The sequence below is a fragment of the Anticarsia gemmatalis genome, chromosome Z (assembly GCF_050436995.1).
Source record: "Anticarsia gemmatalis isolate Benzon Research Colony breed Stoneville strain chromosome Z, ilAntGemm2 primary, whole genome shotgun sequence".
Classification (NCBI taxonomy): domain Eukaryota; kingdom Metazoa; phylum Arthropoda; class Insecta; order Lepidoptera; family Erebidae; genus Anticarsia; species Anticarsia gemmatalis.
This window is the reverse complement of record NC_134776.1, coordinates 1,583,413-1,596,345: the sequence shown is the minus strand read 5'-3', so window position 1 is coordinate 1,596,345 and position 12,933 is coordinate 1,583,413. Positions and strand designations below refer to the sequence as shown.

Sequence of the window (12,933 nt, the reverse complement as noted above, 5' to 3'; positions counted from 1 at the left end):
AATCTAACACGATAACTTTTAGACCTATTACCCACAACCGCTTGACATTATTTAATCAAGAGGTAGCCGCCAAGATTTCCAACATTAATATTACTCAGGATGACCCAGATGTTCTCTATAAATCCTTGTTTAATGTTATTGAGTCTCAATTTAATACGGTTTTTAAGAAAAAAACTATTACAAAGAAAAATACAAAGCTGAAATTCTGCGATTAAATATATGATATATGATAAATTTACAAGAGTAGAACTAAAAAGTGAGTCCAGTAACTTTAGGCCAATATCCATCTTGCCTGCTATTATCAAAGTATTTGAAAGGGCTATATTAGAGCAATTAGAGAGCCATTTCAGTTTGTATAATTTACTCCACAGCAAACAGTTTGGCTTTACAAAGGGTCGATCTACCATCGATGCAGGGGTCACACTTATTAGGCATATTTTCGATGCTTGGGAGATGTCGCAGGACGCTATTGGGGTGTTTTGCGATCTCTCCAAAGCGTTTGATTGTGTTGACCACAATACTCTTTTATGTAAACTTAAGCACTATGGGATTGGGGATGTGGCACTTGACTTACTTGCATTCTACTTATCTGAGAGAGTACATTATACGGATATTAATGGGTCAAGATCCACTGGATCTGCGGTTAGTTTCGGGGTACCACAGGGCTCCATCCTTGGTCCGTTCCTTTTTCTGGTTTATATTAATGATTTGCCACATCAGGTACAGGATGTGTGTGATACCGTACTATTTGCTGATGATACGTCGCTTATATTTAAAGTAGATCGTAAGAAATCAGATTTTGACGATGTAAATGGTGCTCTTGCACAGGTTCTTGATTGGTTTACAGCCAACTATTTGTTGTTGAATTCAAAGAAAACCAAATGCGTTACATTTACCATGCCCAACGCTAGGAATCTAGGTACGAATGTAGCTCTAAATGTAAGGTATTAGACATGGTCAATTCCGCAACCTTCCTAGGTGTAGATTTAGATAACAAGCTTCAATGGGGCACCCAAATAACAAAGCTCGCGGGCAGTCTTAGCTCCGCAGCCTACGCGATAAGAAAAGTAAGACAGTTTGCTGGTGTGGATGCGGCAAGACTGGTTTACTTTGGTTATTTTCACAGCGTTTTGTCTTACGGTATTCTACTTTGGGGCAGGGCGGCTGATATAGACACAATTTTTGTAATTCAAAAAAGAGCAATTAGCGCTATTTACGGCTTAGGAGCGCGGGTCTCTCTGCGGGAGGTATTTGGGAAAATAGGAATACTGACGGTGGCATCACAGTATATTTTAGCGAATTTGATGTTTATCAAACAAAACATCAGTTCGTTTGCTAAAAATAGTGACATTCATAACATTAATACCAGAAATAAGCACAAATTAGTAGGTCCCTGCAATAGATTGCAAAAAGTACACAGCTCATTTGCAGGTCTTGGTGTTCGGTTGTATAACAAACTTCCCAGTAGTGTTATGGATCTTCCCCAACAAAAATTCAAAGTAGTTGTTAAAGACCATCTCATTAAAAGGGGTTATTATAAAGTTGACGATTATTTAATGTATAAGCAACCCTGGGATTAGTTGCGCGTTCTACACAAATAAAGATTAAATATCTTTTTATGGATATATACATCTTTGCATTGTATAAATATAAATCAGTAATTTAACTCTGTAACAGAGAGGTATCGCACGAGTCTCAGTGGTATTCATTATCTTTTTTTTGTTTTTTTTTCATTGCAATGGTGGGCTCCCATGCCAAGGTTCGTCATGCTCACTAAAATGTCATTGCTTGCGGCGGCTTCGTGTGCCGGGTCACCCCCTTCCCTCTAATATGTGCGAAGGGGGTGATGGCTGGTCCATGCGTCATACTCGTGAACGGGTGCTGCTTGGGGTGACTGGTCGTCCTGGTTATGGCGAGTTTGCCAAAATTTTCAAGAAAATACATATAAATCAATATAATTAATTCATTGTGCCATAGTATGCTCTTGAGATGCCTCTTATGATTGCAATACTATCAATGTGTAGGTAGATGCTCCCATCATGCTTCCAATACACTTTGTTATCGTGCTTACTAGCACCTTAATATTATATTGATTTAATTTAATTTATCTTATGAGCTAAGTGTTTTCGGTGGTGTTGGTAGCAGCTCCTTACATAATCAATGATTTATACCAGACATAATTATATTGTTAAAACCATTTGGCGATTAAAAAGAGTGGCCAAGAGTTTCTTGCCAGCTCTTCTCATTGGCCCTACCTTCCGAACTGGCGGTAAATTCACTCTTTGTATCATTGACTATCATAAGTGTCAGCATTTGACCTATATGAATAAATGATTTGATTTTGATTTTATCAAGAACCTAAAAATAAATCTATTTACTAAGTATATACTTTTTTAACGAATTTGGTATTCATTTTCGGCAACTAATCACAAACATGCAATTTCTATTGCTTGACTATTTGAAGCAGGTTACATTAACCATGCAAACTCACTGTTACATTTCAATAGTTACTTTATAGAAGGAAAGAAAATATTTGAGATCTTGCCTAGAAGTATTCTTTTGTCTCTCCCTACCTACGAGGTAGATATTAAGTTAGCAATACTAAGGGCCAATTTGATAATTTATGACTAAGTGAGAGATAACCTGTCTGCCAAATAAAGTAACTGCAAATGTATAAAAACTACTGTCAAAATTCAATTTGATTAGATAGGTATCTGATAGATATTTTGTAGTGCCGGTAGGGAATGACGTATTTTAAATATTATGCACTTTTTATTTATAGAAAACTAGCTGACCCGCGCAACTTCGCTTGCGTCACATAAGAGAGCCATGATTTTCCCCGTTTTTGTAACATTTTTCACTGGTACTCTGCTCCTATTGGTCGTAGCGTGATGATATATAGCCTATAGCCTTCCTCGATAAATGGGCTATCTAACACTGAAAGAATTTTTCAAATCGGACTAGTAGTTCCCTAGATTAGCGCGTTCAAACAAACAAACAAACTCTTCAGCTTTATAATATTAGTATAGATAAAAGATACAAAAGTAAAAACCTTCGATTTATCATAACGAAGTATCTGGAGCACCGCGCGGAGATCAATGCACTCTCAATAACAATATGTTTTACTTGACACTTTCCAATACATTTGTTATTCTAAGTGTGTTGTTCAACTCGCGGGCTCGCAGATCTACTCGCCTTCAGTTCTGTGTCACTTGCATTACTTATAATATCAACCCTTTAAACATGCACTTTATTTTCGCGACTTTTATATTTATATTTTTATTAATTGACTTTAAAATAAGTAGTAGGTTCTAGATTCGTCTTTATTCCTTGATGAATGATTGTTTGCTACACCGCGATTCTCTACCACTATCGATTGCTCACAACCGGCTGGCTATTGAAAAAAAATTAATGACAATCGGTTCAGCGCCTCTAGCGGGCGTCATAGAAACTATTTTTGCAGCACATTTTAAATGTCAAACTCTCAATACTCCAAAGACTATTCAATACATTGTTGCGTTTATCTAAGGGATCCTCTAAGGGAGAAAACATTGTACCGTATAGTGGTTTTCTAATGATTATCAACTGATATACGCGATAGCTCTCTAAATCAGATCAGACAGTTACAGACAGACTAGCAGGTGTCAAAGCTTTGCAAGCTGTCCTTAGGTCTTTGATATGATTCTTATCTTAATAGATTACTATTGGTGAGGACACCATTGTTAACAATAAGCATGATCATGTCCGCTTTTGAGGCTGCTAGGCTGTCTGATTCAGCCAGCATTTACACATCATGAGATATCCTTTGAGCTGTTTGACTGACTGCGACTTTAATTTCGGTTGGCAAAGAATTAATTGTCGTTAATTTATTTATATATTCATGAGTTTTCTGGTTACCAATTGTTCATATTGTCTTGTAGCGAAATTTCCTACAGTCGATTCAACCGTGCATCGAAATTATGACGTTCAAAACGTATTTCAAAATTAGTTCCTGCGACACACCCTAGAGGCGCTAATCAGTTATTCATGCAATATTTTTCGATAGCTAGAGCTAGTTCTCGATAGTCGACGTAATAGAAAATTGCCCTTTCATAGTAAGAATGTAAGTTGTCCTTAGATATTTTTCAAATCAAATCATTTATTAATTTACGTCAAAATAAACGTTGACACTTACCACAGTTACAATTACTGAATCTACTACTGGCTCGAAAAGGGAGACTTTATTTATTCGTGTGCATCAAAGTTAAAAGTTGAAAATTTCGTCCGTTTGTAACACCTAAGTCGTACCGTACAGAGGGATGTTTTGTCAAAAGTTTGACGATAAGCTTATGTTGAACAACTGACACGTTGGAAATAACACCTGTGTTCCGGACGACTTTACAGACTGTATTGTTCGTCCTCACTGGGAATTAAGCTTTTAACTGATGCATTCATACAATAGCTGTGACTCGCTATCGTTGTTTTGTCGCGACATATTATCTAATTTTGCGAAAAAGTTGCCAGGTGATAAAAGGTGCTTTGATATTTGTTGAATTTTGTGAGTTGACTAGGTATTTAGTAACGCAAGAGGCAGATAATATCGTAAGGCCAGCTAATAGCAGCCACCTTTAAATGGGTAACTCACTTGAAATTTAATTTGTGACAATATTTCTACATGTAAAAAAAATTCAGTCATAACTAATTACAGTCTTATGCCTGGTTTCTGAGACACTGTCATGTTTATATGAGCTGTATAGCTATTGAATACATAAACTACCGCTAAATGTACCTACCTCAGAATCGGGGAGTTAACATAAATGACAAAACAAATAAATAAAAAATGGTTATCTAAAAAAATCAGGCGTTCATCAAGAGTAAAGAAAAAGTAGTCAAAAACTCAAGCATACCTTAAAAGAAAATTCTCTTAGCAATTTTGGACGACAGTTTGCAGTATCGTCTCTATAGTGTTAATAAAATCCTCTAAAATAAATAGGAAGGATGCTGCACCCATTGCAAATACACGCGTAACGAAGTCTTTGAATCTGTATACATGATGGCATCACTTAGGTAATCAGAGCAACGCATACATGTACATATGTATGCTGCGGGTTTCAACACACCTGAGAACATTTGCATAGCTACTTATACCATGAAGATGTGACTATTGAAAAGTAATGATTTACAATAAAATGGACGTAGTTGAAATCTCGAAGTATAAATCTAATAATCTGATACTTAATTTGGCTTGCTACAAATAAGTATTCGATAGCCGGCTATGTCGGTCAATTTCATTGAAACTGGCCGAATCTGAATGTAACATGGAGGCTTTCGTTGTGTCTATTAACAGTAAAAATAAATCAAAACAAAAACTTCGTAACCTCTTCAACAGTGCTTGTAGAATCTCTCCCATATTTATTCAATTTGAAAAGTGTCGCTCAATAACTTGCACAATCATATTGAATCCCATGAACTGCAGTTGAAGGAGAATGCACTGCTTTCATATTATAATGGCAAAATGTATGCGAGTGACGTAAATAGCGCTTCCATTATTTATCTAGCCCGCGGACATGCATATATACGACTTGTAACTGTCAACGTAGTATAATACACAACGGGACTTCTGGCCTTCTTGCCTTAAGTATCTGCTCTTAAAATGGGTAGTGTTACATTATTAGTGAACCTTAAGCTTTAGGCGACCAAACTATTAGACCGAATAACTCACAGTACTTACGTGTTAATAAGCTTTCTGTAGTAAATAATACATGCACAATTTGTTTTTTAATAGGATGTAGGAATGGGTTAAAAAGTAAAAGAACAACAAAATATTGACGACTTTACTGGCATTCCCTGGTCGAGGTAAGATCAGTCGTCTTGTTTACGTGTTGCATGCAGCGGTTCAGTCAGTAAAGTCTTAATGACATAGATCTAATAATTAGAAAATAGTGCGTAAACGCGAGCAACAACCAACCTCGTTCTAGGCCGAACGCATTAACTAGGTCTAAATTTAGGCGCGCTATTGACGAACCCAGATGTTGCGATGTGGTGAACTTGTCGCGTTTGCATCTCATTGCGTTGAGGTCACTGCAGCTGCGCCTCTTGCCAATACTATTTATATACCCACGCAACTCCCAATCGTACTATTTACGTTATTCGATAAAAATACCTGCTCGCTATGATATTATCTCTCTACTGCCGAACGTACCGCGGGTAGACGCAGCGGTTTTAGGCATATTTTGTATTGCTTACCGTGAAACAGACGCTCATAGCTGTCTATAAAATCAGGATGGTAGATAGTATAAAGATCAGAATATTACTAAACGTACCATACTTACCAATAAATCATATCATAGACAATTGAAAAAAATGCACGCAGCTAATGGGCGTTATTTGTTACAGCAACACCTCGACGAGAACACGTTGGACCTGGAGCTGACGGAGCACCGTCACCTCGTGCTGCAGATAGCGCTCAAGTGCGCGGACATCTCCAATCCGTGCCGCCCGTGGAATATCAGCCACGTGTGGAGCACCAAGGTGTGCGACGAGTTCTTCCGCCAGGGCGACCGCGAGCGCAGCCTCCGACTGCCCATCTCGCCACTATGTGACCGCTCGAACAACTCCATACCCAACATACAGCAGGGTACGTCCACTATTTCAATATAACAGCCGAGCAATCTGGCGCACACTTCGTTCATGAGAAAACTCCTCGAGCATATTTTACAGCAAATTTTACTTGTTACAGGTTTCTTCAGGTTCGTAGTGACACCTTTGATAACGGAGTGGCACCGGTTCCTCAACAACGATCTGTCCAATCAGATGTTCGAGAACCTTCTCTACAACCAGACACAGTGGGAGGCGATGTTGGGGGAAGAACTAGAGGAGGAAGCTCGGAAGAAAGCTCTTGAGCAGCAACAGCAACAGCGGCAGCAGCAGCAGCAACATGAGTCTACGGAAGACGAGCATGAGCATGCCGAATCTGATCTCAGTAGCAGTTCGGAGATGTTGCTGCCACGGCGCAGGTCCTCGCTCACCCCGGCCAGAACACCTGGCCTGAAGGACCAGTTGCGAAGATTTTCTGTACCGCAGGGTGTAGCTCACGAAGGCAGAAACAATCGGGCTTCGAAAGCACCGAGCTCCGACTCACCGGAGCCGGTCACTTCAACCAGCCAGGCGCCACCGCCGCGGTTCAGGAAAGGTGCGTGGAAGCTTGTCCGTCAGCAAACGTTCCCACCGTTGGACAGCTCGCACGAACAGCGTCGACATAGACACGAGCGCACCAAGGTGGAGCCCGGGCCTAGCCGGAGCGAGGCCAGCCGCTTCAGCGCTTTGCTATCGAAGGACACCGAGGATGACGCGGGCGTCTCCGCGGATCAAAACATGTTCGAGATGAAGGAGATGAAGCGATCTTTGCCCAAGGAAAAGCCAGTTTCAAGATCACCCAGCATGAAGCGCGAGCTAGGCGCGGTGGGGAGTCAGCTGCGTGATAACCTGACGTCGGTGCCGCTAGGGCCGTTCGAGTCTGACCAGCTCGGTCGCCGCAAATCAATGCCTAGCGGTGATTCCTTCTGTAAGTTAATTTATATGGGAACAATAACTTGTGATAACACTTTTTAGTTCTGACAACAGATTAATCAAGTAATATATATTATCATAGTGCCGAGAGACAAGAAGGTGAGGGAGTTGTCGAGCGCTCTACCGCAGTTGCTGCGGCGTACACTCTCGGGCAAGGAGAGCTGGACGCGCAGGCGAGGCTCGGCGCCGTCGCCGGTGGCGCCCTCGGAGCTGCGGGGACTGGCCACGCCTGGCTCGCTGCGGCACAGCGTCAACGGCGGTCGCAAGAAGACCAACCCGCTCGTGACGTGCCAGCAGTGGGTCGCTAAGTCGTACTCGGTGCAAGAGCGCAGCGCACACCTTCCTCGGCGGAGCTCCCTTCCAGTAGAGGTGATGACAGGTGCTTGACGGCTTAGCGGCTTTTTATACTTTTTTTTGCATGTTTATGACAGTTTTATAGCGGACTCATCTTTTATAATTGTTGGTAGTTTCATATAACTAGGTTTGCCTTCGTTTTACTGTAAACAAAATTGTAGATACGCCTAGTAGTCCATTGAAATGTTACAATTTGAGGGCCGAATATTGCATTTCTTAGAGGATGCAATTTTATTTTTGGAACATGTAGGGGGGGTCAATAGAAGCTTAACTTGAAGTTTGTGGGGTCGTCACTCTTGTCCCCCGGCCGCCATCTTGGAAAAGGGGGTGGAAACACTTTTTGCGCTATATCTCGGAAACTATGTGTCTTACAATAAAATTGTAAAAGCATAATTTGTAGCAAATTATTTTGCCTACAAATATGTTGAATAACTTTTTGCCCTAAATTAGCAATTAAGAAGTTATAAGCAAAAAAGTGAATTTTTTTTTTACAAAAATTTTCTTTCCTAATCCGGTCTAATTCGGAGCGCTGTTACGAGTTTCTAATTAATAAAATTGTAAAAAATTATGAGGAAAAAATAACTGGAAAAATACTCTACAAGATTGGTCCGAGGATTATTTTTTGTATATAAACGTATCAGCTTAGCCTTTTTTCCAAACCATGTTGGAGTCGGCTTCCAGTCTCACCAGATTCAGCTTAATACCAGTGTTTTACATAGAGCGGCTGCCTATCTGACCTCCACAACCCAGTTACCTGGGCTATAAAACGATACCCTTCGTTAGGACTGGTTGTCAGAATTTCAAGCTTCTGACTACTGTCTAAGATCTTCGAAAATGACTGCCGGGACCCACAATTTAATGTGCCTTCCGAAACACAGAGGAACTGGATATGTGTAAGATCCAACCCATCCACAGAACAACCTCGGCAAGCGTGGCTTAACCTCAGAAATAGATCCGCGCGGCCGTCGTTAAAAAAAGTTAAATAGCAACAAAGAAATTTTTATAAATAAAATTGCACTTTTTTGCTTATAGCTTCTTTGATTGTGAATTTAGGGCAAAAAGTTATTCAACATATTTGTAGGCAAAGTAATTTGCTACAAATTATGCTTTTACAATTTTATTGTTAGACGCATAGTTTCCGAGATATAGCGCAAAAAGTGTTTCCACCCCCTTTTCCAAGATGGCGGCCGGGGGACAAGAGTGGCGACCCCACAAACTTCAAGTTAAGCTTCTATAGACCCCCCTACATATTCCAAAAATAAAATTGCGTCCTCTAAGAAATGTAAAATTTCAATGGACTATAGTAAGTTTAAAAGAAGAAGCACGGAAAACAATTAAAAAGTAGTTACTGAAAAGAAAAATATTAAAAAAGAATAAGCGGCAATGGATGGAATGCTCTACACAATGGATAATTGCAATATTTATAACATTACTTTTGTTATCATTCACATAGTTTTTTTTTAATTACAGCCACCTTTTGTTCATTACAATTTATTTTATTACTAGATGTGCAGTGTCAGCTTACGCAAACGCGGTAGGCTACGATAATTTATATTATGAACACCGTGATGGACACATACTTAGCAGACGTAACTCGTCACTGTTATGAGATACCTTTGGGTAAACGATACCAGCTCAATTGAACGAATCACGCAAATGACTGGCGCAAGCGGTGCAGCCGTGAAGCTCACACACGACATCAGCGTGACTCGGCAACGACACGAACAACAATGACAGCAAACTGCATGATCTTGTTACAGGTCTATCACCCTACTGAGACACCAACCATGTTCGAACCCACATAGGATTTGCTGGAGCCCATAGAGGCTCCACTGTTAGAGTTTTCGGATATTGATATCCTTTTTATCGATGAAAGTGAAGTGACCGACGACGTCGAATACGACGCTGACGACGAATCTGACGACGACCTGCCGGAGGACGAGGACACCGGGCCGCCGAGCGGGCTGCCCCCCGCGCCGCCCGCCGCCTCCCCCGCCTCCCCCGCGGCCGCCGCGCCGCCGCCGCCTCCGCCCGACACCGAGGAGGAGACTTTGACCAACGTCACCGACTACGAGGAGCCCGCCGACTTCGACATGTCGAGTCTAGAGAACGACGACGTCGACAGCGAGGTGTACACGCCGCCCGGCGCGCACGAGCGCCTCGCCAACCGACGGCGTACTAACTAAACATAAACATTAGTTTAAAGTTTGTATACGAGGTGTGAACCTCTCGCGCCGCCGCCTAGAAAGGACACTACTGTGGTTAACGGTTACGGCAGGCGCACCACTAATATGATGCATTATGAAAATAAAGTGGTAACGTGGACGTTAAAGCGCCGCGAGTGCATCGTGAATGTATCCGGATAGAGGCTACGTGATGGTGACGGCACCGGACTATATCACAACGACGTGACGTGACATGTCACACGTCACCGGGCACGACTGTGTAACTTTACCATTGTATACTGTGATTGTACTCTTTGTGTGAAAGTTAAGTATGCAATGAGCGTGTAGATGCGGCGATGTCGCGAGCACTACGTGGTCTCGCAGAGTACCGCCGCGGTGTCGTGTGCGGGTTGATGATCCTGCTCCCTACACCGCGGCCCAGACGCTGGCGACCACGGATGCCTGACAAGTGCCCGACACGTTAGATATGTATGAATGTAACGTTTACGCGAGCACTACGTGGTCCCGTAGAGTAACGCCACACTATATCTACTATGAAAAATAAAGTGCAAATAATCAGTTTCGCTAAAATTGAAGAACGGCTGAACCGATTTGGCTCTTTCGACATTGTCGCAGAATATCTTTGTATGTGATTTTGCGATATCATTCCAGCTAGTGTTCAAAGATAACTCAGTCAGTCAGTCATTGGCCTGAATACATCTATAAAAGTCTCAGATATTCAGCAGAAAACAGTCGCATTTCTGAAAAACCCTTGGAAGTCGAATGTTCAAACTACTCCAAACTAAAATAAATAAATTGCGAATCTGTCTGTTCTGTGACAATGTCGTTTTGGTCTTGAAATATTTGTGAAGTTTCACAAATATTTAAAATGGTAAGAAAATATGGAGATAGGAAAGGAAAAGCGAATAATAGTTTGTAGGAAATTATGGAAAAAATTAGAAAAATTGTTAAAATAAGAATGCATTTATGAGGGCGAAGCCGCGGTTCAGCTTGTATTAAATAGGCTTACAAGTAATATACAGACACAGACAAACGTTTGGAACGACACACTTATCCAACTAGAACAAGTCAACTCGTCGCGGTACAGTACTCCTCTTTCGGCTTCAATATATGAACACCTCGGTAACACCAGTCTCAGCAACTCGGAGTCAATCCCGAGATGGCCTCAGTGTGACGTGTTTCGAACGCCTAGCTCCTAGTCTTTGTATTCCTCATAAGCTTATGTAATTATAGTGTGGATAGGCTCCGCGCGACCATGGTCCTTGATAAGTGCCCGAAACGTTAGGCGATGTATGAATGTGACGTTGTCGCGAACACTACATGGTCTCTTAAGGCTCCTACACACAGTGCCGGCGGCAGGGCCGCCGGGTAAGCCGCCGGCCAAGCCGCCGTGCACCCGGCGGCATACAAAGCCGCCGGCTTTGCCGCACAAAGGAACCGCCGGCATGGCCGCCGGGGTGTGCCGGCGGGTTACGCGGCTCAGTTCGTGCCTGGCATTCGAGCGGTAGTGGTGTGCGGTTTGTGTATATTCACTAGCGTTCTATGTGACTGTCACAACCGGAATGATGCTTGACGGCTTTGTGCGGCTTGTGCCGGCGGCTCGTATTGCCGGCGGCATAGCCGCTCGGCATGAACCCGGCGGCATTGCCGCCGGCATGTGTGTAGTAGTCTTTACAATATCCTCGTCCCACTTCAGCGACGACGCGACACGACGCTGCAAACTGCAAATGCGATTAAAATTATCACCTACATATACCAGCGTCAACATGCAACGGTTCCTCGCATTTCGACAATTTGTGTTGCATCGCATCGCATCGCGCGCGTCGCTGGCGTGGTACGGATCATTGGTCGCGACCATGGTCCTGATAAGTGTCCGAAGCGTTTGGCAACGTATGAGTGTGACGTTATCGCGAGCACTACGTGGTCTCGTAGAGAGTGGTGCGTACAGCTGCGAGGCACTTTGTGTGTCGGGTACACTTTCAGCAGGTTCAGATGTTCGTGTATACCGATACACCCCCCTTAATAACTATCACGCTACACGCATCGCTAACAATTGTCATCATCAATGTCTTCACTATATCTCACGTTAAGTAGAGTCGGCACGTGTTTTCTCCTCCCCTTATCTCTATCAACCGTCAATTCGGTTTTAACCCCTTTCATGTTCAAGTTCTTTATCACACAATCCATTTTTCTTGTGTTATTTTTCTATTCACATATTCACACGCATCAGTTGCCTTGTCATGGTCATTCTTTTATCATGTCCATATCACACTAACTGTCACATTCTTGTTTTCATGTTAGCTTGCGTGTTGCAGAGCGTGTACTACCGTGACTGTACGAATCATGATACTCCTCGCGACCACGGACCTCGATAAGTGCCCGAGAAGTCAGGCTATGTGTGTAGTGACGCGTCGCGAGTACTACATGGTCTCGTGGAGAGAAGTTCTCTCAGCGCGACCATGGACCGTGGCAAGTACCCGACGCGTTAGGCTATGTGTAACAATCAGTTACGATTATGTATTTCTAATTTATGTAATTGTCGTACAAAGTTCCTGTTACAAACCTTGTCAGCTAAGACTTGCGAGCTAATTTGTTGAACACCACTGTGTCAACTAAACGTATACCAACTTATACGTTTGTGCGTACGAACACGTGTACGATGTGTACTTAGGAAGGACAACAAGGTTTTTTGATTATATCTTATCGGCTCTCCTGTGCAACAAGACGTTAAGGAAGTTTTAATAAATGACATATTTACAAAATTAACGTTTTTGATGAATTTTGGAATTTAAAAGTATTTACATATTATGTCAATTGAAGTATTTTATAGTAAAAAATTATAATC

At 42.1% G+C, this 12,933-nt stretch overlaps 1 protein-coding gene across 2 annotated transcripts in view; it reads left to right on the top strand.

The window, feature by feature from the left end:
• The window catches only part of LOC142986723 (uncharacterized), a 175,758-nt gene extending 165,900 nt beyond the window's left edge, over positions 1 to 9,858 (top strand). The window contains exons 8-11 of one of the 2 annotated variants that reach the window (XM_076135331.1): positions 6,376 to 6,616; positions 6,719 to 7,543; positions 7,631 to 7,917; positions 9,663 to 9,858. In XM_076135331.1, coding sequence (XP_075991446.1) covers positions 6,376 to 6,616; positions 6,719 to 7,543; positions 7,631 to 7,917; positions 9,663 to 9,707 — 1,398 coding nt within the window. In that variant the 3' untranslated portion in view covers positions 9,708 to 9,858. Of the gene's footprint in view, positions 1 to 6,375; positions 6,617 to 6,718; positions 7,544 to 7,630; positions 7,928 to 9,662 lie in introns of both variants that reach the window. The other variant, XM_076135332.1, reaches the window with a different exon arrangement.
• The last annotated feature ends 3,075 nt before the right edge of the window (positions 9,859 to 12,933 follow it).